This window comes from Crocodylus siamensis, chromosome 2 (assembly GCF_052110815.1).
Source record: "Crocodylus siamensis isolate JL-2025a chromosome 2, ASM5211081v1, whole genome shotgun sequence".
NCBI lineage: Eukaryota > Metazoa > Chordata > Crocodylia > Crocodylidae > Crocodylus > Crocodylus siamensis.
In genome coordinates this window covers 289,320,480-289,347,193 of record NC_143396.1, presented here as the reverse complement: position 1 = coordinate 289,347,193, position 26,714 = coordinate 289,320,480, and the positions used below count along the sequence as shown (strand labels likewise).

General features: G+C 49.2%; 1 protein-coding gene across 4 annotated transcripts in view; it reads right to left on the bottom strand.

Moving 5' to 3' along the window:
- Positions 1 to 2,405: 2,405 nt before the first annotated feature.
- The window catches only part of GNG2 (G protein subunit gamma 2), an 84,815-nt gene continuing 60,506 nt past the window's right edge, over positions 2,406 to 26,714 (bottom strand). For 3 of the 4 annotated variants that reach the window (XM_090034367.1, XM_090034368.1, XM_090034370.1), the window contains 3 exons: positions 12,628 to 12,722; positions 9,525 to 9,623; positions 2,406 to 5,720 (listed from right to left, as the gene is read on the bottom strand). In XM_090034367.1, the coding sequence (XP_089890493.1) occupies positions 5,592 to 5,720; positions 9,525 to 9,611 (216 nt within the window). In that variant the 5' untranslated portion in view covers positions 9,612 to 9,623; positions 12,628 to 12,722 and the 3' untranslated portion in view covers positions 2,406 to 5,591. Of the gene's footprint in view, positions 5,721 to 9,524; positions 9,624 to 12,627; positions 12,723 to 14,034; positions 14,054 to 26,714 lie in introns of those variants that run through there. The other variant, XM_090034371.1, reaches the window with a different exon arrangement.

The window sequence follows — 26,714 nt, the reverse complement described above, 5'->3', positions numbered from 1 at the left end:
TTTATGAGCGCAATATGAATAATAATTCTGGAGCCATACATATATATGTAGAGTTTTGTCATATTAGAACACAGGTGTCCAGTTTTTTTTCTTATTTAGAGGCCCCCTCATATTGGGAGGCCCTAAGATGTAGCTTAAGTATTTTAGGCCTAAATCCAACACTGTGTGTATGTGTGTGTGAAGGATTGCACCCGGGCCCAAATAACCCAAACTAGTGAAGGTCCAGAGAAGGGCAACAAGGCTGAGGGGTGCTATGGAGGGGCTTGTATATGAGGAGAGACTAGCGGCCAGGCCTGTTCAGCTTAGAGAAGCGCGGGGGAACACGAGAAGAGTTTACACTGGAGCACGGACATGAGACGGGTTTACAAAATACCCTTTATTATACCAATTATTATTCATATGGCGCTCAGAAATGTGGGCAAAGAGAAAGTAAGTCGCGATTTCTTATTTATGCTCTCTCACAAGACCGGAGCTGGGGGTCACAGCGTGCCACGAGTAGGGAGGAAAGTTAAAATGAACACAAGGACGTTCTTTTTTTCACCCAGCGTGTCATTAAGGCGTGGGACTCACGGCCCCCGGATGCGGTGCAAGCCGGCAGCTTAGCCAGAGCCAAGAAGGGCCTGGACACGTCCTTGGAGGAACGGGGCATCAAGTCGCTATTGAGCCAGGGAGTGAGGGCCACGGCCTCTGCAGCAGCGCTTCCTAGCCCTGCAGCGCTGGAGGCTGCGAGTGGGAGAGGAACAGCGGGAAAAACCCTGCTCAGACCCAGCTCACCCTCCCTTTCAGCATCCAGTCTTGGCCCGTATGGCACAGGAGACTGGGCAGGCCAGACCTGTGCAAGCGGCACGTCTGTTCTTACGACTGACTGGCAGCAGCCGTCCCTGGAGCAGGGACACGGCCCCATAGGACATCGGGGCAGCACTCCTGCCCCTCATCTACCGCACAGCCCATTTTGTGCCTAGTCTAAACCACCTCTATTCCCCGCTGTCCGGAGCGGGGCTTGGGGACCGTCAAGGGTGGTCACAGGGGTGTCCCACCTGGCCGGACGTGGCCGTGGCACAGAGCAAGGCTTGTCCTGGTGAGATGCACACCACAGCTGCCTCCCTCGTGTTGAGCACGAGGGGTTTGCACGGCAGGAACTCCATCCCCGTGCGTTTCCTTGTGGCTGGCAGGATCTGAGAGAGGGCCCTGGGAAAGATGAAGGTCTGAAAGGGCTCTCTTTCCCCGTCCTACCAGGACAAAAGCTCCTATTGAACGCAGCCGCCTCGGCGCGGTTCACCAGGGAGAGCTGCAGTTTACTGCTCGGTTTGGACAGTGCCCTAAACCAGCACTGCAGCCTGAGCGCATCTGGCTCTCTTATTAGCAGCCCAGCTCGCTGCAGAGAGGAGCAGAGCCCCTTCCCTTCCCCCCACCCCGCATCGCGGGCTGGTCTTTTAAAGGAGCAAAACAGCCACTGGGTTTGAAATGAATCCAAAAGTTTATTTCAAACAAGTACAATGATCACGTGGGATGAGAGTGCGCACGTCACGAGTTCAAGTTTCCCTGTTTAAATAAAAAAAGAGCAAAAAACCCTGACACTTACCCCTTCCCCTCCCCCCTCCCCGAAACAAATCACTTCTTTTGTCAAAGATGGGTGGCCTATCCGATGGCGATGATGTCGCGTACACGTGGCAACTCACCGCTGCCCTGAACAAAGATTGTAGGGAAAAATAAGTCACATGCCAGTACTCGATTTTTTTTTTTTTTGGTAACAAAAAGAAACCCCACAACAGCCTTCAGTAAGCGTCTACCATGTTGAGAATACAAAGTCACTGGATTTGTCAGTAGGGAGATACAAATTTTAGTGCCTATGGGGGGAGAATTTCCTGGTAGATAATCTGTACCTATAAAAACGAGGGCAGTGGTGGCCAACCTGTGGCCTGGGCAGCCTCTGTGTTAGGGCACATCCCAGATCGGGCAGAGAGCAAAGCATCAGCTCGGGCAAGGAGTACAGGACAGGGAGCAGAAAGCAGAGCAGCAGATCGGGCAGGGGAGGAGGGGCAGCGTGGCACTTGGGGAGGCTGCAGGGCTTCATTTGGGCCATGCCTGCCAAAGAGGTTAGCCCCCGCACTGCACTAGGGACAGACTTTCTGGCTGCCTGCCCAGCTCGCTATTAAAAAAAAGAGAAAAGAAAACCAAAGCTTCCAACTCAATCAAGAACATCTCAAAGGAAGGTTTCAGAGTCATTTAAAAATCTCATACACATTTCATGCAGTGGGTTGTTTTCTTTTTAAGCCGTAAAATATGCAGGTCATTAAAAAGTTATGACGAGCTCCTGCATTACGGGATTGGAGTACTGGCAGGGCATTAGTGAGACATTAGGGGCCTTGCGTGATTAGGCTGTGCTTCATTGTCGGTTGTAGTAGATTTCAGAATTAAAAAAAAAAAAGAACGGCTACAATATATTTACACTTTAACACCACGAGTGAAACCAGCTGTAGAGTTATTCACCGTTCAACTGTTTCTAGAGGAACCTAAGCTACTCGGGAATGCAGTATAAAGATGGAAACATGGGTTCTTTTATTGAAAGCTACCAGGGGAAGTCTGACACCATTTCGCTAATCGCTGAATTGTACAAATATTCCCAGATGCCAAAAAAACCAGAATCCAGTGTTAGAATAACCAGTCTTCTAACAGAAAAGACTCTGTCTGCACAGAAGGCTATAAGAGTATGAAAAGTTAGCAAAAAATGCACTTTGTATTGGGCTATAAAGATTTGCAGAAAGGTACCTAAAAGACTATTGCCCTTTGAAATAAAAAAAGAGTTTTCATTCACACCTGATTTGGAATTGCTGTTTAACAGGGTTGCCATCGATCCTGCACCGTCCTAAAGTCTACCTGCGGGCTTGCGGGTCCCGTGGGGATATGCCTCGAGAGCCTGGCGTCGCGTGACGCGAGGGATATGTCACCAAATGAAAAGCACGGCCTTGCAAACCTCGTTCTCTGTCCCGCTCAGCGTCGAGGCGGGTTGACATCAGGCCACGATGCATTTTTCAGCAGCGGAGAGACTCCAAACAAGGTAAAGAGGGACCTGTTTTGATCCCTTCAATATTTAAGCAGACTTCCAACTGGTTTGGCCTGGATGTGTCCAGATCGCTAAGCTAAATAGAGCAATCTTATTGAGTTGTCTGCCTTTTCTATGCTCCTAAAATGATCATCTCCAGATCCAGAGGGAAGGAGGGCTGGAAGGGATGTCACGCGGTCATCTAGTCCAGCCCCCGGCCCAAGGAAGGATCATCCCTGACTCAGCCATTCCCGCCAAGTGTCCAACCTGATCTTGAAGTGTCCCCAGTTGGAGACCCCACAACCTCTCTGGACAGCCTGTCCCAATGCTTGCCCACCCTCCGAGTCAGAAAGCTCCTCCTCATCTCCAGCCTCATTTCCCCTGTTGCAGCCTGAGTCCATTGCTCAGAGTCCGGTCCCCGACGGCCACAGAGAAAATTCTCCTCTCCATCCTCTCTCATTGCCCTTCAGGTATTTGAAAGCTGTTATCAAATTCCCCCCTCAGCTTTCTGATCACCAGGGTAACTAATCCGAGCTCTTGCAACCTTTCCTGATAAGTTTGGCTTTCCAGGCCACGGGTGTTGCCCTTTCCAATTGGTCCCCACCCTCCCCGAAGCGTGAGGCTCAAAACTGGACGCGGTGCTCCAGGGGAGGTCTGACCGGTGCGGACAGGACCTTTATTTACCTCCCGCTCCTGCCGATGCCAGGTGGCAGATCAACAGCGCTGGGCGCTCCTGCCGTCCCATCAGTCTGACCTCTTTGCTTTGCAAGGTGCACCTGCCAGAGAAGGGAGCCCCATCTCCTTTGGATGCCTGGCTAGCCGTGTCCCCGTAACAGCCTACCACTGTGCATGCGTCTTCTTAGGTGTTACATATGTGCATACGTCTGGATTAAGTGGTAAAGCAACAACCGAAGAAGGTGGAGACCGTGCAGGAAGTGCTGCCTGGACACGAAGCAGGCAAGCAACTACGCTGGCACCTTAAATGTCCGAATTTGGCCACCTGGGATGGAACCAGAGCTCGGCTGAGCCTTTATTCACTCTTCTCCCATTTACCCACTTCCTTCCCATCTGCACGCTGCTGTTGTTTGAATACAGACTGCGGGGGCCCGTATGTTGCTAACAACATTCTCTGAATAATCCCTGGGGGAGGAAGGAAAATAGTCGCGCAGATGAGGAGGCAGAGGGAGTTGCGCCAACAGATCGGGGGAAAGAGAGACTCGTGGAGGACAACACAACAGCAGCCGAGAACCGTGCGCGGGCGGGCGGGCAAGCTCCCAATGCCGTCCATCTGCGGCCCGCTCTACGAAGCCGCGCTCAGTCCTGCTCACCAGCCTGCCTGCTGCCGTGCAGCGTGCGCCGGCTCTGTCACCCTGCTTCGGAGAGGCGGCTCTGCGAGGAGACGCCGCCAGGGAAAATTCACTTGTGCCCTGCGACACAGGAGCCGAGAAACAGGTAAAAGGCAACAGGTAGAGAAGCGTGGGAGAAAGGACAGGAGTGCAGAAACACGGTCAAAATAAGACGTGTCCTTGGCAGCGGGATCTGCCCGATTCTGGGGATCCTACACTGCCCTGAACTCAGGACTGGGCTTCAGAATCGCTGGCAACCCTATTATAACACAAGAGGTATTTCAGGCATGGCTAAGGCATCACTGTAGTCTTCTCTTTGCTTTCAGGACCTCCTCTGTTTTTCTCTCTACAGCTTCTTCCACCAGCACGTGGCACCAAGCAATAGAAAACTCTACGTGGAGGGAACCTAGGGAATATCTTCATGCACTACGACCTCCGAGTAGTCACAAAAACATGAAGCACCGATCACAACACACAATTTACTTTTACTTGCAAAATGGAAGCTACCATATACAAATGTTAGACCTGTGGTAATATAGTTTGCTAGGAACACACAGACAGCCAGCATTTATACCGCAAAGTGGGAAGTAACATTGGCTATGGCCTTGCTAAACTCCTCCGTTTAATTTTTTTTTTTTAAATTTTGGAAAGCAGTCATAAATCCAGTTCCAGTCTATCTCTGTGCTATTCTAATGGGGAAAAAAAGATGGAGCAAAAGAGAAAAGCACAAGAAGGTATGTTAAGTAGCATCGTAGTCACCTAGGCAGCTGCTATATATATTGGACAATTCAACTTAAATAAAAACACTTGCAAAAAAATGAACAAAAATATAGTCATTCTGATACGGTTATACACATCCCTAGCATTGAACTTGCTCAGCACAACTGTCTCTCTTTCTTTTTTTCAAATATGGAACAAACAAATATTTTTGTGAGCAGAAACGTGACACAAATTGAATCTTTATATTTTTCCCCCCTCTCTAGGCATCTCTGCAGACTTCAGATCTGTAGCCTCATGATGTAGGTCATCTTGTTTCCCAAAAAGGTGGCCAGTTTCTTTAAACACACACATCTCTGTAGCTTCCAGGGCTCTTTTTTTTTAATTATTATTATTTAATTCTGTGGACTGGAAAGTTGTCCACGTTGCTAAAAACTCTACATCAGTGTTCAGGGTGCCCGAGGCTCAGCAGGCTCCTGCAGGGTTTACAGGATTGCACAAAAGAACTTCTTCTCTCTAAAGGGGTTTTCTGAAGCCGGGACAGGAGTCAATAGAGGGTCTTCCTTGGCGTGAGCTTCGCAGTATGCCATCAAGTCTGCTGCTGCTTTGGATACCTGCAAGCAAGCCCAGACACAAGCCAAGTCTTGGATTAGCTGCATGACTTCTTTCTCAGAGGGAGCAAGGAGCGGAAACAGCTCACTGCGCTGTGGGGGACTCGGAAACACTGATCCACATTCCCCCTGCATGCGCCACGATGCTCCCAGCCCCGCAGCACATTCAAGGGGCCCCTGAAGTCCCTCCCGGGACTGCCTGGAGCCTGGCCTGCTCCTGAGCTAATGCTAGCTGTTTCCAAAGCATGAGGCGCTTGGTTTTTCTATAGCAGGCGGTCTCTCGTCTACCTGCAGCAAAGGATTCCTAGTTGTAGTGTACTGCATTTCAGGAGGCGAATACCTGTGATCTAGCAAACCTTACTCAGGCTGCACTTCAGGGAAGTCTGCCTGAGGACACACCTTGATCCTGTTCACAGGGATAATAAGTGTGAATGTGTGTGTGTGCACCCGTACCTTTCTTGAGCAGTGGTCACTGCCCTCCACTGCTTTCCCCACAACACGGACGACTGGCCTTGGTCACACTTGGGGAATACAAGCGGGTGCCTCTATTGCAAGGGCTGCGGGGAGGAAGCCGTGGCGAGGAGAGCAGCCCAAGGGGATGCAGCACTTCAACGGGAGAGCTGAACGCTTTCCCGCTGCCAAGGGGTTGAAATGCCTTGACGACCAGGCAGTGATTTGCCAGGCTGAGCATCGTTTCAGGAGGCAGGTCCTTGCTGTTAGCTGCCTCCTCCTTGCCACCCGTGCCGCAGCGTAGTGCCCCCAAATGCCACCTCTTCCTGGACACTGCACCCCCTGCCCCTTTTAGTCTAAGCTTCACACACATGTGCCCAAGTGTTCTGTGGCCTGGCTCTCTTCCCTTGCTAGACCTCATCTCCTCCCCTCCCCTTTTGACTTGTTACCTTTCATCTTCCCCAGCTGGGTTAGCTACACAGCCGCCAAGAAGTCCCAGAAGCTGGGGGTCCTGTTGCCAAGCCATTTCCCCTTCAACCCTCTCTGGGCAGAGATTCAGGGGACTGTAGGGTTGGAAAGGACCTCGGGGGTCACTTCAACTCCCTCTCCCTGATGAAACGGTGCTGAGCTTGGGCGTATTTCAAGAGTCTGACGAGACCAGGAGGACGCCAGCAAAGACATGTTGGACCGTAACCTGCAGACCTCTGTTTTATGCTCACTACAAACCTGAAGGGGACTTTTGCTTTAGCAGCTTTGATGTGCCGCGCATATAAATCAGGGCCTTCCTGCTCCCAAGCCCCAAGCCATGCACGTCTGCATCAAGCGTACAGACTGCAGCGCTGATTTATTTTACCGTTAAGGTAGTTCTCATTTGCATCTCTTTCAGGCAACACAGCCTTTTTTTCTGACCAAGCAGCCTTGCCTTTCAGTGCCTCTAAACATCCAACAAGAGCCTATTAGCATTTGATTTTGAGAGAAAACCAATGTGATGTGCAAGTCTATTTTTACTGTTTGGTTCCAGGCAGGTACTGGATGTCGACGAAACAGCCCTCCCCCGATTTCATCTCACTGAAGGCACCGGTGTCGTGCAGGGCAGATGAGATGGCAAAGAGCTTGCAGTCGTAAATGCTACGCTATTTGTTACAGGCATAACGGAGGATGCAAGCACATGCTAGGAGGGGCAGTCATCTTTATGCCATCCCCAGTCGTGCCCGTGGAGATTTGGAGTTCCCATAGTAACCGATGTTTGCTGTATACAGTCAGTGATCTCACCATCTCTGATTAACATGAATCTGGCTCAGCAGAAGCTCCTGGAGATGTGGACATTTCACTGGGAAGGCCGACACACACACACACACACACAAGCATGCACACATACACATGTGCGTGCACACACATCCCTCTCTCAAAAGGCTCAGATACTGGGTGCCACTTTCTGAAATAATGACAGCCTGCTGTGTGTGTGTGTGTACACACTCACGCATATACATATACACACACATACACATCCATTCATGTATGTATGTATGTATGTATATATACACACACACACATATACATACATACACATGCACATCCATCCATCCATGTATAGGCAGATGCATATATATATATATACACACACACGCGCGCGCGCGCACGCACATGCACATCCATCCATCTATATACATATACATATTATATATATACATACATACACACATGCACATCCATCCATCCATATATATACAGATACATATATACACATACACACATGCACATCCATCCATCCATGTATTTACAGATACATATATACATATATACATACACATATACACACATGCGCATCCATCCATCCACCCTTTCATTCTTTCTTGCTAATCTACAAAGGTGCATTGCTACCCTGCCTTCTGACTAACTTTAGACTCATACTACCTCTCTCCCACCTCAACCTGGGATAGATCAGTTATATTAATCCAGGGGGACAAGTTCTTAGATGCCCGAGCAGCGCATGAAAAAGAAATAGGTAATTGCATGAACCATCCGAGTTCCTGACCAGCAAGAAAACCTGTGCCTGCCCAAATTTCTGTTTGGGGCATGCAGCCACTTGTTTGTGAAGGCATGCACTCCCTGCTCTGGTACAGACTTGCAAGTATGACATAGGCACCTGGATGAGAACATTTGCCTTTAAAGAGAGAAAGAGGCCCTCCATAGCCACAACTGTTTGCAGTAGCATTCATATTAGCCAGCAGCTTTCTAGGCATTCAGGCAGGGGCAGCCCACTCCCAAAGAAGCTCCTAGATTAGAAACAGAGCTTGCAAGTGCTGGAGGGGCAGGGGCAGGACTGTACCCACTCAGCACAACTCGGCTGAACAATGTAGGGTCTCATTATTCCAGCCTGAGACCCAGGCTTTTTAAAAGCTGGAAAGTGTAAACAGCCACAAAAAAGAAAAATACCTCCTAGAAAGGACCAGCCTTTCAATTTAGAAGGAAAATCCTGATTTCTGTTTGTGGTTGCGTTCTCAGTTGGATAAGGCATGGAGTGCAATTTCACGCATTAGACCACATTATGAAGAGAGCACAGTTTTGAGTGGCTGCAATCAGTTAGCTGCTCACATGCATTAACCTTCAAACAACACCCACGCAGCCTGAAAAAAATCCCTTCCCGTTTCCCAAAAGGCCATGCAAAGAGGGTTGCTTTAGCCAAGTGTTTTCGAGTCCCGGTGTTTGTCTGTGATCACACCAGCCACACTGCCATCACCAGTGAAGAAAGCAAGGCAAGTGTCTACTGACTTGACAGATCTGAAGACCAAAAAAGAAAGAGCATCTAGGCTGATTTCCTATATTAAATCACTGGCAATGATTTCACCCAGCAATTCGTGTGTTTAGCCCAACAGCCTGTGGCTGGACCCGCGTGCATCTTTGAGAAAGACGTTCCATCTAGAGGCAAGGACCAGCAGCGCTAAAGAGCTTGCAACATCCCTTAGTGATCTTTCCCAATGGGTGGCCACCCATTACCGGGTGTTTTTTGTCACAGTAGGACTTCAGTGAAGTCAGAGAATCAACCCTGTGATACACACAGCTTATTTCAGCTGCCAACCACTAGGTTGTGTTTGGCCTTCGGCTAGTAGATCAGACCTCTTTTCCCTCAGTGAGGAACTGTCGACCACCACCAGGTGATTTTTCTAATCTTTCCTTCTATAACCAAATAGACTGAGCCATTAAGTTTGCAAAACATCCCATATGCAAGATTTATTGCCTGTGTTTTCCAAGGGGTCAAACCACAGGAGCAGAACAGCCCTACCTGGCCTTCAAATCTGCACCCAATCATGCAAACACCCAGAACAGGCGAATTAAATACCTTGGACCAAGTGTTACCTTTATTCTGTCGATGTTGGCCTCCATCTTCAGCTGTTCCACCAGTTTCCTGGCTTGCGCTATGCTGGCGGTGTTGTTGCTAGCCATCTGAGGCAGGGACTGCGGAAACAAAGTGAATTAAGCAAGCGCACCGGGGAATTCAACGGCATCAGCTGCATGTTCCTCAGGGCCACGAAATCTAATAAAGGTTGCTGCAATTAACCCAGGTGGCAGCACCTCAGCTGAGCTGGAGATGGCCTCCATCAACTTTTGTGTGATTAAACAGCCTCGAAAAGATACAAGCCCACATGTAGTATCGCTGCTACAATCCTGACAATTGCTTGCAATCCTGACCCCAGGTAGAAGGAAGGAAAAAGGTCCCAGAGTCAGAAACACTATCCCAGCGGGACAAGAGCAATGGTTTGAGACCTTTAGAAATACATGCAGCGAGGCCTCTGGCACACAGGTGACAGACTGGGCGTTTTTCACAGGAGGACTTCAGGGAAGTCAGCAAATCACACAGAAATTGGGCTAGAAGGGACTTCTGGAGGTCATGCAGTCCAACCCCTGTTCAAGGCAAGGACCATCCCTGCCTAAAAACCATCCCCAGACGAGTGTGTGTCCAACTCAGGGCAGACAATTATTTCAGGCAGAGGGCATCTTACTGAGTTTTTGCAAGCCATCAAGGGTCGTAAGACAGGCAGCCAGGGGCAAATAAATATTAATTTTCTTAATTTTTTAGGGGCCCCGCGGGCTGGATAGAATGGCCTGGTGGGTTGCATCTGGCTCGTGGGCTGCATTTTGCCTACCCCTGGTCTAACCTGTTCATAACTGGATGAACAACCGTTGCGTGCAGCTCCCAGGCACGATGCCCCAAGGTACCAAGGACACCCTAATCTGTCACAGGTAATGCAGAGAGATGAGGGGAACAACATCAAGCCTTGTTTAAAAAAAAGAGGGGAAAAAAGATCAGGTTCACAGTTTGCTTCCTTACATTCAGGGTCTGGGGCTGAAGGGAGAGGGGCCTGCCCTGAGTTTTTTCCAACTCTTACTGCACATAGTCACCAGGGCTATAAGTACCAGGATGTCCTGAGTGGAGGCCAACCTTTTTGCAAAAATTACCCCTACCTGAGTGCCACTCCGGTGCCCTTCCCCTTTCCAATGTGCTGCTCTGCTTTCTACTTCCTCCATTTTGCTCCCCGCCCAATCTGCTGCTCTGCTTTCTGCTCCATGCCCTACCTGCGGCTGCACTGCCTGCGCCCTCCCCGGTCTGCTGCGTGCAACGTGGAGGCTGCCTGTGCACCCGGGCTGCTGGCTGGGCGCCCTGCCCCAGACCTTGCTACGCTTCGCTTAGCTATAATAAGTGCTGGGATCCTGTTCATTTGGCCGAGATGGCTGGCTTCAGAACAACAACGCTGTCACCAGCTTGCTTCGGCATTTGGGGTGTGAGCTAGCTGGCTTCCAACGAGCAGCTCAGTCACTCGCTCGTTAGAATTTTAATTTCCAGGTGGGTATGAAAGAGAACAAGAGAGAGAGTGCACAAGTGAGAGATCACGGCTACTGCAGAGGAATTTTCTCCACCGTTCCCTTTCCAACCAAAAGACCTGACACTATAATTATGGTCAGAGTAGGAACAAGCTTTTCCTCTAGCCTTTAAACAAATGGCACCGACTTAAAAAACAAAACCCCCACCTTTGGTTCCAGTATTAGGCCACAGTGGACACATGCTTTCAGCAAGTTTCCTGCTCCACTCTTTCATGCTAGTGTCAGTCAACTTAGGCTCGTTACACCGGCCCTCCGATGCCCAGGCTGATCACAATGCTTGGGAAGGAACGTGCCCCCGGGAATGAGAGCATCCAGTTATAAACAGGCCGATTTCTACGGGCAGAGGCCGTGCCCTTGCCCAGGGACGTGTTAACAAAGCGGCCAGTGAGCAGCTCGATGCAAAACAGGATACGGGAGCTTCCTGTTTCTTTAGACACTTCTACAAAGAGGCAAGCTGCCGGTGTGCATTTGGTTACCCACTTGACTCGGTCTCCAGGAGATTTTTGAGCGCTGCCAGGCTCAGTCAACAGTGGGTAGAAAGACACAGCACCCGTATCCTCCAGCAAGAGCGTCACTGAAGCTCGCTTAGCACTTGTCAAGGGAGGAGATATAAATCGGTGCAGGGCTCTTTCAGTGTCAGTGCACCGTGCTACCAGCATCTCATTTTGCTGGTGACTAGGCATCAAGAAGGGGAGATGCATCTTCCCCTTGGCCTTGGGGATGCAGCTGTTGTGTCCTCACTTCGTCCATCCCTGGCTTTCCCCGCAGACGCTGTCCTCGGGAGGCTGGAGCGGTACTTCCCCCATGACAGGATGCAAGCGCCAGGGAGGCCTGGATTCCCTCGAGCCCACGGTTAACGGGGGCAGGTGCTGCAGCTGGTCCCCACTGCATTTCCTTTTCCCCACAGAAGCTAAATCCGGGCACTTCAGGTTAGCGACTGCCCCAGGCACAAAGGGTGCTGCCCCAGAGCCACTGAGATGCAGACGTGTCCCAGCCCCTGTCCAATGCAGGTGCATGGACAGTTACCCCCGAAGGGGGTTGTAAAAGATGCTACATCTAAGTCGGGTTGTGACAGGAGCCAAGTGGAAATCCCAAGCCTCGAGGGAAGCTGCTCTCTGCTCAGGCTCTGACTGGCTGTCCCTGTGGCTTTTCTCTGCAGGCAAACAGAGGAATTTCCTCCCAACAGTGCACCCCAGGGTGTCTCAACCTGGGCGCTGACAGCACCCCAGTTTCAAGAGTGCCAATGCCTGGGAGAGCTTGAGTTGTAGAGAAGCAAGGCTGGAAGGGACCTCAGGAGATCATCTAGCCCAAGCAGGGAATCAAACCTGCAACCTTGGTGTCATGAGCGCCATGCGCTAACTAAGCTAAATGGCTGCTCCTTCAACCATTAATTCAGGGACTCAACTCAGGACCTAGGCAGCAGTATGAGGCCACTGCCAGGCCAAGACTAGCTTGAAATAGCCAGCTACCAAGGAAGGCAAAGAAAACTCAAGCCATGGTGTGATGCTCTCACTGCGGAGCACCCCATGAAAAGCCTTCCTGGTCCCCGCACCATGGCCAGGTGATTGGTTGTACTTACAATTCAGTAACAAAGTGGGTGATGCCCAAGAGTCTTTTCAGCAATTTGCTTCTCGAGTGGGAGTAGGTCGTCTGCCAATCTTCAACAGTCACTGCCTTCAAGGGAGGGAAAGAGAAGGGGAGAGAGGAGGAAACAGTGTTAGACCAGTGTCATGTCAACATGGGTGTCACTAAATGAATGCACGGGGAATTTTACACGAAGTATGAGGAAATGAGTGCGTCTGGCAGGGGAGGGCAGTCTGAAACAGCAGTGCTCAAGGACAGGTAGAACAGCAGTGTTTCATTAGGATCACAGAACAAGGGAGTTGGACGGGACCTCAGGGTCATCCAGTCCAAACCCCTTCAGGACCAGCCCCAACTGCATCATTCCAGATGAACATCTTGCCGGGGTCGTTTGACCCCAGTGCTCTTTCCTGCCGTGGCAGGGGGTCAGACTAGATGATCTGCTCAGGTCCCCTCCGACCCTAGAAACTATGAAACTAACTATTCCCTAACTAGCCGGGTCTCAAACTCCTCCAAGGATGGAGATGCCACCACCTCTCTGGGGAGTCTGTTGCAGTGCTTTACTACCCTCCTAGTGAGAGTTTTCCCTAACATCTAACCTCCACTTCCTTTGCTGTAACTTGAGCCCATTGCTCCTTGTTCTGTCATCAAAAAAGCCACCAAAGAAAGAACCGCGGCGATGAGGCCTGTTTTTACTCTGCAGGAATGGAGGGGCTAAATCAGAAGTTTGCAGACGTTGCATGCGGTACCAACAGGGCCCCCTTCATTGTGTCCCAGTTCTCACTTAGCCATGCATGGTTTAACCATCCCCGGTTATGAGCGACTAGTCCCATGTGGCATTCAAATCTGCTCCCCTGGGAGGGCAGTTACATCCTCCTGCACCATCCATGCAAGACTGGTGAAGTAACTGGGGTGGGGAGCTGTTGCAAGAGAAAAGACATGAAACCCGTGGTTCAGATGATGCAGTGCTCTCATTCTGCGCCCATTCATTCTCCACTGCGGGCACGACGCAGCCAAGGGATCAAGCAGGACTGGTCTCAGGTGGGAGAGCTGGCCTGACTCACCGCTCCTTCCTACGGCCACCCCAAACTCCTGCCGTTCCAACCACATTGCCTGTAGCAACTCATCACACATCCTGTGTTATATAAACATACCCCCAAGTTTGCGCATGCACACATGCACTTCTATAGCAACACTAGACAGAGGACAGCACTGAGATCTGACCTCCGGCACATCTTCAACATGTCCTATATATACCTACACGAGCTGCTGGCTTTCTCTCCAACAATTTGCCAAGGTTTTTGGGAGGTTCTTGAAGAGGCTCTTGAAGAACTTGAAGAGGTGCTTGGGGAAATAAGCCTTCTACATACAAATGCACTCACAGCTTTACCCTTTTGGTGCTTACTTGCTCATGGAGTAAGAACTGCTCGCTATCTGTCTCCTTTGTAGGTTTAGGATCCAATGTCAAGAGCAGCCGACATGCTAGAAGGCATCCTCACTGCTGCCGAGACGCTCCACGGCGCAGAAGATATCATTCATTCTGGATAAACTACACTGCTGCTTTGTGGTTAACCAAGAGCAGCTGTGATTGGAGAATGGCACCAGCAAGAATCAGAGGGGAAGTAGCCAGCTTTCCTTTTTGCCTCCCTGTATGTTCACGTAACCTTTAGACCCGCCTCTAAAACCCGCCTGCTGCAGGACAGAACGCACCAGGCAAAGGACGAGTTTTCACAGCACTGTTTGGTGGCTGGACCCGGGCTTGTTTAGGACATTCAGCGCTGCCTGGTGTGTGCCTGTAGCTACAGCTTCATTAAGAGAAGCTCTTTACAGCTCCGTTAGCGCTCATCAGCTATGCTAATATTTGAATGTTGCATTCCCTGCTTGGAGGCATCAGTGTGGTGGGGGGGAGCAATGACTGCCTATCTAGTGGAGTAAGACTTGTATCTTGATTGGTTTTTGAATTACAGCAGTGCCTAGAGGCCCCAGGGACTGGCTCCCTTTAATGTTCATGGGAAAAACACCTAGCAGGAGGCAGTTCCTGACCAGGAGAATTTGCCGTCCAAAAACCCAAAATAGGCTAGAGGAGAGGAAGAGGCACAGAGACAGCAAGGGATGTGACCAAGAACACCCACCTGGTCTGTGTCAGAGCAGAAGCCTAGCTGGCTGACTCCCAGTCCAGCACCCTAGCCACTAGGCTACATGACCTACCGATCACACTGCGCTGCTCAGCAGCCGAGTGCTAATGCATACACAGGCAGGGCATCGCTGAATGAAATGCTTCTGGCGGGGACCCAAGGCAACTTCAGTGGCACTTCTGCATGCTTGTGGGATCAGGTCTTCACCCCATGGACAGAAGCTCTCTGCAGCTGTGAGCTTCCTTGCTCACAAGAATGCTTTTGGAAAGTTTTGACACTGTGCACCCGGACCACATTCAAGTGGTGCTCCTCATGTTCAGCAACACACGTGTCCTTGACTTGGCCTACATGCCACACCACAAAGAATTAAATGCACTTCCCCTGCCACACAACCCTGTAACTACAGAGAAGAGCACAGAGGGACTCACAACCAGGCTTGTGAGGGTGAGACGTAACAGTGCTGCAGGACTACAAAGGACAGCTTAAAACAGAGCAAAGCAGCAGGCAAGTGCCCATGTCTGAGCTGCCTTCAAGTTAGGAAGAAGTGTGTGTGTGCATGTGTATGTGCATGTGTGTGCGTGCATGCATGTGCAGGGGAGGGGGATGGAGGAAGGAAGGGAAGGAAACAAGTGCATCTTTTCCACCTCTCACTCACAGAAGGATCTCAGCGGCTCAGACCCTCACAAGCTGCTCGCTCATCCCCTCCAAGGCAACATGTCCTCCTTACCAGGGGCAACCTCCTCCCTTTCTATCCAGTTCCCTTCTGGCAGGTCCCACCAGATTTGTCCTTGTTTCAAGCTAGCTCAACAACCCCTTGCTGCCCAGGCCATCTACCTGCATATACCTTAACCCAGCCCAGAGCGAGGTCAGAAGAAAAGAGAGACTCCACCACAACTTCCCTTGGCACCTTGCTCCACTGCCCTACTGCGCACACCCTTCAGATGCTCTTCTGGAGATCTGACTTTAGCAAATGTCTCTCTCTCCTCATTTGCTTTTATTTATTCTTTTTCCCTTCCACTTCCTTCAGAAACACACATATGGGACACGCCGTCCGCAGCAGGATGGTGTGAAGGCCCAGCCGCTGCAAACACGCACTTCCGTGCCACCAGGAAGGAACCCACTGTGAGGACGGTGGGAAAGCCTGGCCTGTGCGTAAGTGCCTGCTGGTCAAGGTAAGCGCGTGCCAAAGTGTTTGCAGGCCTGGGGCCTCTACTTGCAAAGTGGATCAGAGAAGGGCACGGGGGTTGGACCCGACGATGTCACGAGGTCCTAAACTTCTGTGAATCTGCAGATTCTGGGACCAGACAAGTGATGCTTTCCACTTAGCTGCATTGCATATTTACTCCTTTTTCTCCCCTTTCTGAATACACCGCTACAGATAAGTTGCTATGAGACACTTGACTTTTGCCCTTCCTTATTGATTTCCTTAAGAAGAAAACAGCAGTACACAGGCAAACTGCTGCTGTGCCTCTCCCACTGGAGTCAGCTCAGTCACCCAAGGGTAAGATTAGTAGAGTTTGACTTGTAGGAGGCATTCCCCCCCACCTGAAAAAAACAAGAGTGTGATCAAGAAAGATCCTTTTGTGTAGTGTGCAAGAGCTGTTCAGGGCTGCATGAATGCCGTTTCTGATTTGATGGCATGTCAAAAGTCCTTGCCTTCAATCTGAAGCTCTCCTCCCCACTTCCAGCTGTCCGCCCCGAACCACTCCTCTTGAAATGCAGTTTGTCCATGATGTGCCGAGGCAGATAAGCCGCAGGGAGAGATTGCCACTGCCCAGCAGGGAGAAGCAGTCCAGGCAGAAACAGGAGGCTCATGCAGGTGGATGGGGGGTATTTTCATACCCAGGATGATGACATCTCCAGTAATGCAATGCGACGGTGCACACAGAAGCAGGAGTGAACGTAGGCGTGACACAAAACACGCTCTTCTTATTCTAAAAATCAACCTGTTCTCATGGCAAACCTGTACTTGAGCAAAACCTTGTTTTCCCAATGGGTCAACACTTCAAAATCCCCCTTCCAGCCCTCATTGGAAGGGCATGGACGTCTGCTTCAGTCTGGACACAATGTCCACTGGTATTTTGGATGCAAACGTATTTTTAGGGCCCCAACCATGTATATTTTTCACAGTGGTTTTCTATTACTGATCCAACTTATGGGGGTGTGTGGAAGGAGCGGGGGTAACAAATATAACACTCAGTAGACGCGTACTTCTGTGAGGCCCTTTCCACCTGAAAAACATGGGAGGGAAGACAGGCCACTAGTCAGGTGGAGAAACTCCACCCAACACAGACTCTGGCTTTCTTCCCGATCAAACCTTTAAAGCTTCCTTCCTGGAGACAGAGGACATTTATATTTTAGCATCATTATACAATGCACTGCTAGTCCAACCTCACCCCAAAGACACTGAAGGCATCCGAAATGATGTTGCTCATTGTGGGGAAACCCTGGGTGGCCCACATGTCCTTCTGCAGCAGGGGCTACCGCTTTGCAGAGGACTTGGGCAAGCCACTGCCTGTGGGTCTGACCCACTTAGCTACTAGGAAGTCTCTGTGCAAGGGTCAGCCCCTGGCCAGCAACAGAGACAGAAGCAGAGCTTGAGCTGTGTGGATGCCCAGGTGTGTCCCTGCAGCCTGCTTTGCTCAATAACCCCCTCCTGGTTTAAATACATGATGACACCACACAGCCTCCCGAGAGGAGTCTGGGATAGTGGAAGACCCTCTGGCTCAGTCCTGAGTGCTTGCCCGTGGGGAACTCTGCCAGACACGGCCCAATTACTGACACCCCATGCAGAATCCGGGACCTGATGCCCACAGCACACACTGGTGCTTACAGGTTTCCAAATGCAGGTTGTAGACCGCCCGCCATGCTTACAGGCCAACCTGGAAGTTAAAGAAGTCGGGCCGGAAGGGACCTCCAGAAGTTGTCTTGTCCATCCTTCTGCCGGAGGCAGGGAGCTGGACTAGATAACCACCTCATGCTAAACAGACAACACGTGGCCCGTGTCAGTCACTCATTCACCAACACCCAAAGTCCTTCTGCTCTCCTCAGCTCCGCATGTGACTTCCAAACCGACCCACCGCACAGCTGTGCCTATGGAGGCTGGCAAATGTCAAAGGATAATGAGTCCAAACACGGTGGCTCCCAATGCAAATGGAAAGCAGCAGATGGAAATGAGGCAAAGAAATCCTTTTTCTTTTTACCCAGCAGAGCTCGTCATTAGAAAGTGTTATATTGAGAGCTTAGTTGGCTCCGAAAGAGCTGGATGTTTGCATCAGGGTGCTCAACTGTTGGCCTGCAGGTTGGATCCAGCTTGTGACACTGTGTCCTCAAGCCAGCGGAGCTCCTTGTTGTTCCAGAAATGTGGTGGTGGGGAAGTGTGACATTAGGAACAGCATGGGCCTGGAAGGGGTTGCCCAGGCTACAGAGTCCAGTCCTTTGAATCTCCAAAATGACCTCAAATACCACACATGTGGGGACGGACACTGCCGATGCAATAACAGGGAAATAACTGGTTAATAAATGCTCAGAAGACCCTGGGAAGAGGAGTATGCTCCATGCGCTAGAGGAAGGCAACACCTCCACAGTCCAGCCAAGCTGGATTAGGGGAAAAATTCCTTCCTAACCCCAAATTTTGGCAATCAGTTGGACCCCAAGAAGAGCCTCATGCCCAGAAACTCCATTCCCCTGACTGTCTCAATGGTTCTTTTTGACGTGCGTTCAAGTTAATCTGTTGTGAACCCTGGCAACCAGAACAGCAGGCATGGGGCCTTACCCATGTCTTGAACAGGAAGCTTCCCCAATGGGCAAATTATTTCACAAGGACCCACTCCAGGGATTTCTGCACCTTCTTCTAACACGTCTGGGCTGGCTGACTGTAGAGACAGGATGTGCAAGTAACCAGATCGCTTGGTTGGTCCAAAGATGGGAAGTCTTGTGCTCCTAGTACAACAGTGTCACTTAACATGGGGTGAACTCAACAGCTTTGTGTGCAAACAGTAATATGGGTTAGTAAATATATAGCGGCTACCAGGTAAGCGAGGGTTTATATGTGCAGGTGTGTTAGGCGTCTCATTTGTGTTACCTGATTTGATCCACATTGCTTCCCTCTTTGCTTCCAGGCAACGGACTCTGCACTTCATCATCTCGACAATCCTTACAGCACAAATGGAGTGATTATCCTGAGCAGCATTTTTCCAATGATGAGCAAGAGACCCATTTAAGCAGAGAAGGAAGTCAGGAGAAAATTCAAGCCTAAATTGTCCACCTGAAGCCATACAATAAAGCAGATCAGGAAGTAGCTTCACTTTGCAAAGGCCCCTGAACCCCAATGTGCAAGCAGTTAGCTCTTTTTATAGATAATAAACACACGTATATTGTTGTGCGGGACTTCGAAGAAAGACCTGGGGTTTTTTCTTTCTTTCTTTGCAGTGAAAAGAAGCCATTTGGGTTAAACTAACCATGGCATATTGATGGCTCCTTGCTTCTGCTGCTTAATGATGCGCACATGTTGTGGATAACAGGGCTCTGCCTCGGAGACTGCAGGTTAATGATGGAGGATTCCATTTATTTCCATGATAATGATGTTTATAAAGTACAATATATAGGTGCCACCTCCCTGGGGGATGGCACTTTAATTACAACTGTGTATTTCTGAAGATTGTTTTGATGCTTGCGTATATTGTCCTAGGTACAAAGGGCTTGGTTGCGAGTTATTACTTGCATGTGTTCCTGGGTGGGATTCATTCGGAAAGAAAGGACAAAGAGCTCAGATATCAGCAGCTTTCTAGCTGATTTTTTTCCTTCAGCCAGTACCTGCACTCAAAAAAAAAAAAAGAAAAAGAAAAAAATAACCGTCTCATTTGAATTTTCCAGTGCTTTTTAAACGAAGAAGAGCGCTTTGTATATTTGAGCAACATTTTCCTCTTTCATGCTTTCCTGGCTTCAGAACAGCTAATGGGTTACTTGTATTCAAAGGAGAAATACTTTCCTCTTCATGGAAAAATGCAGTTTTTTCCTACATCAAGTCCTGGTGATCAGAATCTCTTACAAGAGCGGGTCTTAGTCTTTTTTAGACTCTAGGCACCCCTCAGAAAATGCCAGGTCTTAGGGTTGTGTTACATGTGGCACGTTGAGCTGCTCAAATGTTGATCGGTGTTAGTGCTAGCTGGAGTTTGCAGCAGTTACATCTTAAGGCTAAAAACCTTTTCTGACGGTCCCTGACCTGCACAGCTGGGACTTGAAATGAGAGGCCTGGTAACCAGAGGCCTGATCAGGAGCTACTGCTAGGTGTTGCCACCCTAGGGCTGGTGAGCCCAGACAGGCTTCCATCCCTGCTGTAGGTGGGGCAGGAGATGGAAGGGACAGGGAACATGAAGCGGGGAGGCAGAGAGTTAATGGGACAGGGGTGGGTAATGAACTGGGAGGTGGCAAGGAAATGGGGGTGGGGAAAGGGAGTGAAATAAAGGAAGTCAGCCCCTGAAAGATAAAATAAAAAGTAAAAAGGATGTAAAAAGAAATAAAGAGGAAGGAAATTAAAGAAGGTTTCAGGTTTTAATAAGTTTGGATTTGGGATTGGGAGCTGCTGGATGTGCTTCCCAGGGTGGCTGAGAGGTGGGAGCAGTGACAGAAGGCACTTTTGGGGGGAGCTACTGCCCCTATCCCAGGAAGAAAGCCCCAGGTCATGGGGACCTGATCCAGTCCCCTACCTCGTTCATCCCCCCAGACCCCCACTCCTGGGCCTGTCCATGGCCGGTGACCTGGCTAGCTGGCATGTGCTCTGTGGGCTGTTTGCAAAGGCCTCCACTCCTGGGGGCAGGATGGTCAGACCCCTGGGGGCAGGAGGGGGAGTTGGCTTGGTGCCAGAGCTGCCTCCTGGTCAGTAGAGTTCAGGGGGTGGAAAGTTTGTCAACAGGAGGGTGGGGGAGGGGACACTGCATTCTGGGGTGCTGAAGGACTGCAAACCTAGGTGCCTCACCTGTGGGGAGTGGCCACATTAACAGAACAGGAGCTGGGTAGCATGGATCAGAGATAAACCTATCCTGGAGTGGTGCAACTTTAAGCTGCTTAAAGTGTGCTTAAATCTAGTTTCAGGTGTTAATGTGTGGAGAATCCAGGGATGAAGAGCTCTAAGAGTCACCTAAAATTAATGTGGAACAAGGCCCTTAGTTTTCACTTGCTTTTTTACTATACATATTAGAGCAATTCTTCTGTTGCGAAGGACTCAGAAAAGCCACAGTAGTTAAGAATGTTTTTGACACTATAGCGCCTCCTTGAAATCTCTGGGTTTATCCTAAAAATCCTGTTTGCACACCTAACAGTGCATAGCACCCCACAGCACCCTTGAAAGGATCTCAAGGCAGCCCAGAGTGCCAAGGCACTGTGGTTGAGGACTGCTGCCTTACAATCTTTTTTCTGAATTCATCTCATGTTATGCTTAGGAAATATGTAGCCTTTAAAGTCCTCGCCATCGGCATCTATCTTTGTTCACTGATTACTGGCCATTTACACTCGCTGCCTTTCAACATTAAAACATTGTTGCCATGAGTATTCTGGGGCCTGGGAGGAACTGGGGAATTTGTGTGAAACGTACATTTTGGTGGAGTCACGGAAAGTCCTAGCATGGGACAGGTCAGCAGTGGGCTGACCACATATTGTGCCCCTGTCTGGAAGAAGGTAGGGGCAAAAACAATGGAACCATTAACTTTAACAGCTGAACTGTGATCAAACAATAGGTTTGCAAGGATGGGGATGGGAGTGGTGAAAACCAGCTGCACCCGAGTGGTGTGAAGGAAGTGGGCTTCAAGAGAGAAAATCCTGAAAGAGCAAAACAAAGGCAACAGGTGGTAGCATTTGGCTTTGAAAACTCAGAGGGTCTGGCTGGAACAAAGGATTCCTTAGCAAGGTAGGGCAAGCAAGGGGTCCTTTTAATTATGGGACTAATGAAAGGAAAAAGGAAATTGTGAGAGAGAGACTCCGTGATCCAAAGGTGAAGTTGCCATGTTAAAGAGGCAAAGTCATGGACTTAAATGCATGCTCAGGATTGGTGAGAGGCAAGGATTTCTTAGGGTGAGGACTTTAGTTGGACCAAGGGTAAACCTGGGGTAGTTAGACAAGCTTTCGAATGCAAGACATTCTTCACCAAGTCTGAGCAGTGAGGGCCAACCAGGACTGGTGAGATAACTCCAAGCAAGGAAACAGGCAAGCACGTTGTATTGGTTTATCTAGGGCTGCATATTTCTTGTGCTAGCTCAAGTCAAGAGTGCCTGGTTTTTTGAGGCCCCTGCAAAGATGGCCCATCTGATCCTATTACAGGACCAGGGTCTAATGCTCCGGTTCAGCACCTTGCTAAATGCCTGAGCAGTCTCATTGACCTCTGTGGCGCTGCTCACTTGTTTAGCAGGACACACGGGCTTGCTGACTCGGGTCTAAGATTGTTGGAGTTTTGCTAGTGTTTGATCTACAATATGTGGAAATCACAGTACCCCCTAGGAGCTGCCCTAATTGCTCAGCCCACGATCTGCTCTTTGCTTATCCATCTTTGCTATTTGAGCGGTCAGAATATCAGGCTGCTTACCTGCAAGTGCTTCGGTTTAATACTTCCTTCCCTATATTGTTTTTCCCCACAAGACTCAATCCACTGCATTAAGGTTAAAGCAGAAAATCTTTTCCCTTTCTAAATACTGTAAATGATTTGTTCCTGCCTCCTTGCATTGTTTTCCCCCACCTCCCCTCCATATTTTTAAACAGGGAAATAGCACCTGTACCCGATCGAGTCCTGTCTGATTGTTCATCTTGTGTATACAGCACAACGTCCGTGCTGCTTTGCTCTCCTGGCAAGTCACTGCATTTGCAGAAGTTGCAAAATATCTTTTTTTTTTTTTCTGGAGTGACCCTTATCGCTCCCAACTAATACACACCTGCTGCAGGCCCAGAACTGAAAGTCTAATTTCATTTTGATTCCAAACCACTGGAGAATTTTTAAATCACTGGTAGATTAATTTATGATAATTTACTCCCTATCCATTTTGAGCCTGTAGAGCATTGCTTCAATGAGATACTGCAGGTAATCAGGGCTGTGCTTTGTCAACATCTTCCCCTCTAGAAGGAAAGAGAAGAGCAAGAGAAAAACCACATGTGGGCCCTGCACCCAGGGAGGTGATGCTGATTTACATCAGGTGAAGATCAGGGTCATGCGAGCCCACAGAGTTTGCAAATCTGTTTTCTCGCTCCAGATCCTACAGTTGTGAGTTGTGGCACTAGCTGTATTCTAGCATGGGTGTGCCTCACGCACGCACATGAGGCAAAAACCCAAGAGAACATATGCCCTTAAATTGTGGGATGCCCTGTGTGTGCATCTTCCCTTCAGGCCCCTATAGTGATAGTTTGCTTGGCGCCTTGGACCAGCCACCGACTTTTCTTCAACTGCAAAGCTGAGGTGAGGTAATGTTGTGGTGCTTTTTATGCAACAACTCTGGTACCTCAAGAGAGGAACAGATTGTGTTCCCCATCCCCTTCCTTGTCCCGTCAGAGCAGGTCTTCCATGATGGAGGGAAAGAGGCAGCTACTGAGTGAGCTGCTGACAAACAAGCCCTTCTTTCCCCTCCCAGCTCTCCTGTAGCCTGGTAAAGTCTGGATGGGATAATATAGACCAGAGGTGTCAAACACAGAGCCTGTGGGCTGGACCCAGCTCATGGAGCCAGTCTATCCAGCCTGCTGGGCTACCAGAAGTTGGGGGATATGGCCTGCCACAGGATTCAGAGCCTTTGGCTCCACTGGCCATGGCCATTGGCAACAAGTTTGGCTCACAGTCCCCGGGCTCATACTGCCACTGCTGCCTCCCATCACCACCCCATTGTCCCCATAGTGGTCAGGATGACTGCCCTGTGACTTGGTAGGATCCAGCCCATGGGGAACCACACAGTCCATATCTGGCCTGGGACCCCAGGTGAGTTTGACACCCCTGACATAGACCCCTGGGGCTTTAAAGTGTCCTGTGCCGGGTGGGTTTTGCCTATGCCAGTGGTTCTCAACCTTATGGACTCAAGACCCCCCAAATAGATTCAAGAAACACCTCATTAGACTCAAGACCCCCATTAGATTCAAGGCACACCTCATTAGATTCAAGGTTTCCCCCCTTGGAAAATGCCAGCTCTTAGGTTTCACTATGGAAAAGGCCATTTCTTCTGTTGCCAAGATCTCAGAAAGACTACAACAAGTTTTCCTGCTTGAATGGATACCTATCTGAAGTCTTTGGGTTTATCTTGTAAATCATGTGTAGTGTTTGCATACTGAAGAGTGCTAATATTGAGCTGCACCCCACAACACCTCTGCAAGATCTCACGGCACACCGGTTGAGAATCACCGACCTAGGCCAGCCCCCAGGTACAACCCAGAGATGAAAGGGGCCTGGCCCTTCCCACCAAGAGACTGACCGGAGGATATCCCTCCCTCTCACTCTTGCTTCAAGCATCTGGAGTTTCCTTCCAGGCAGAGCTTTAAAAATATTGGCTTCCTTTCTCGCTCATTGTTTGCGATGGGGTTATTTTTGTTGCTATGCGTGGTTACAAAAAGCTTTATTTGCTGCATGGCCATGGTGGCTTGTTGACAAGATTTTGTCTTCATTAATCACTGTTACCACCAGGCAGGGTGGACTGGTTTACATCTCCAATGGTAATCACTATTTATAGAGCTGGAAAGCTTGGTTTAACTCTTCAATAAGTTGAGGTTCCCATTTGTACTTTTCAGTTCTTTTTCACAAGAAATATCCATCATCCTCAGCCAGCTACCAACCAAACACGGATTTGAACTAAATATGACCTTTCCCTTAAATTTGATATCTTTCCAGATCCAGGAAGACACATTATCTTTACAAACATCTACAAGCATTTTTACAGCTCAAGATGGACTTATTCAGATTTACTGCTCCTATCACTTCAATTTTTACTCAGCAGTTTGTGTGCTCTACATTTGAATGGCAACTGGAATTCAGTTAAATATACACAGGCAGCATGCCTCTCAACCAACACGTATTTCAAGATTTAGAATGAATACAATTCATCCTTTCACACCTGATTTTTGATAGTTTAGCAAGAAGGTTTTCCTGTTTTTTTAGCACCCAACTGATTTCTCAACTTTGAATGTACTTGTCTAAAAGAAGAAAACATTTTCTTTGTACTTACAGGCTGAACTGAAACAAAAAGTACTTTGCTGAAACACAAACCTTTTTCTGCACAACCAAAACTGAATGCAATGTTTGGAAAAATATAAATGGCAGTATTTACTCCACGGAAAAAGGTGAAAATAGATACTTGGTGCAGCATATGACACTGTGATATTTTATATCCCTGAATTCCCCTCCATAGACCATAGGATCGTAGGAAAGTAGGGCTGGAAGAGACCTCACAAGGTCACATCTAGTTCAACCCTCTGCTCAAGGCAGGATCATCCCTGTCTAATCCATCCCAGCCAAGCGTGTGTCCAACCTGTTCTTGAAAACTTCCAAGGTTGGAGATCCCACAGCCTCTGTGGACAGCCTGTCCCAATGCTTGACCACCCTTATCATCAGGATGTTCCTCCTAATCTCCAACCTAAGTGTCCCCCACTGCAGCTTGTGGCCAACGCTGTTAGTTTTGTCCCCAGTGGTCACAGAGAAAAGCCCATCTCCATTCTTTCTGTAACCACCCTTCAGCTATGTGAAGATGGTGATCAAATCCCCCCTTCAGTCTCCTCTTTTCCAGACTAAATAACCCTACGTTGCTTCAGCCTTCCTCAAAAGCCTTGCTTCCCAGGCCCGGATGTTTTCTCCTATGTAGCTCTTTACCCCATGTTTATTTAAGTGATTACTCGGCTATAATAAGTTTAAGCCTTAACACACTAAACATCATTTCATCTTACACAGATTTATTCCTAAAAGGAAAAATGCACCCCTTTCCGTAGGCTTACCCAAGCAATACAGTGCTTACAGCAAGAGCTTGGGCTAGGGGATACAGGACTTGAGTCCCTTACTGCTATCTTGATGTTGGGCAAGTTGCTATCTGTTATCTTTAGCTATTTAAATACACTCACAGAATATAGCCCAGAGAGCTGTTGTATGCACAGAAGCCGTGTGTGTGCGCGTGTGTGAGAGAGAGAGAAAGCTGCTTATGAGTATACCCATGTAAACGTCCCACAAGGACCAAGCCCAAACTCAGGGTTGCACTGTGAGCTGTAGGTAACAGCTATTCCCTGCCTCTCATAGGGAGGTGATGAGCAATCTGAATCCTCTCAACAGGTTTTCAACTTTTTTCACCCCCCCAAATTTCAAATGGACGTGTGGACCCCTTTGGAAATTTCCAATGGAGGTGCAGACCCCTTTGAATTGTAAGTGTGGGTATTTACATGCTTTTGCTTGATCAGAGTCATCTTTTGCAGACCCCTTGGACATAGTCTGCAGACCCCCATGGGTCCATGGACCACAGATTGAAAACCACTGGTCTAGATGACTTAGGACAGGGACATCCTATAGGAATAGATGAAAGTGAGATGGAAGGGGGAGAGAGATACCATGATAATAGCCTCCCCCCCCCACCAGAAATCCCCCTAGAAACAAGAAGGGACCACAAAACTCTGCAGCTTTGGCACACAGTATAAACTGAACTTCAACCCCAGCCTGCTGCTGATGTGCCACATCCAGTCCCTGCAGGTTAAAAAGAGATAAAGATACCATGAAGCCTCAACAGTTCACCCCGACCCAACCAGTCCATTAAGCTGGTGCAGTTAAGGTGGGGCCAGATGCAATAAGCAACAGTATACGAAGGGGAGATGAGGCTAACAGCCCATCTGCCACCTTGGGCTCCCTTACCTGAATGACTGGGGGCAGCTTCTAGTCAGGGTTGAGCCCACAGCCCTGGAGTCATCACAAGATGCCACGGCTGCTCTGCCACCAGGCACCAGGACCTCTGAGTTTAAT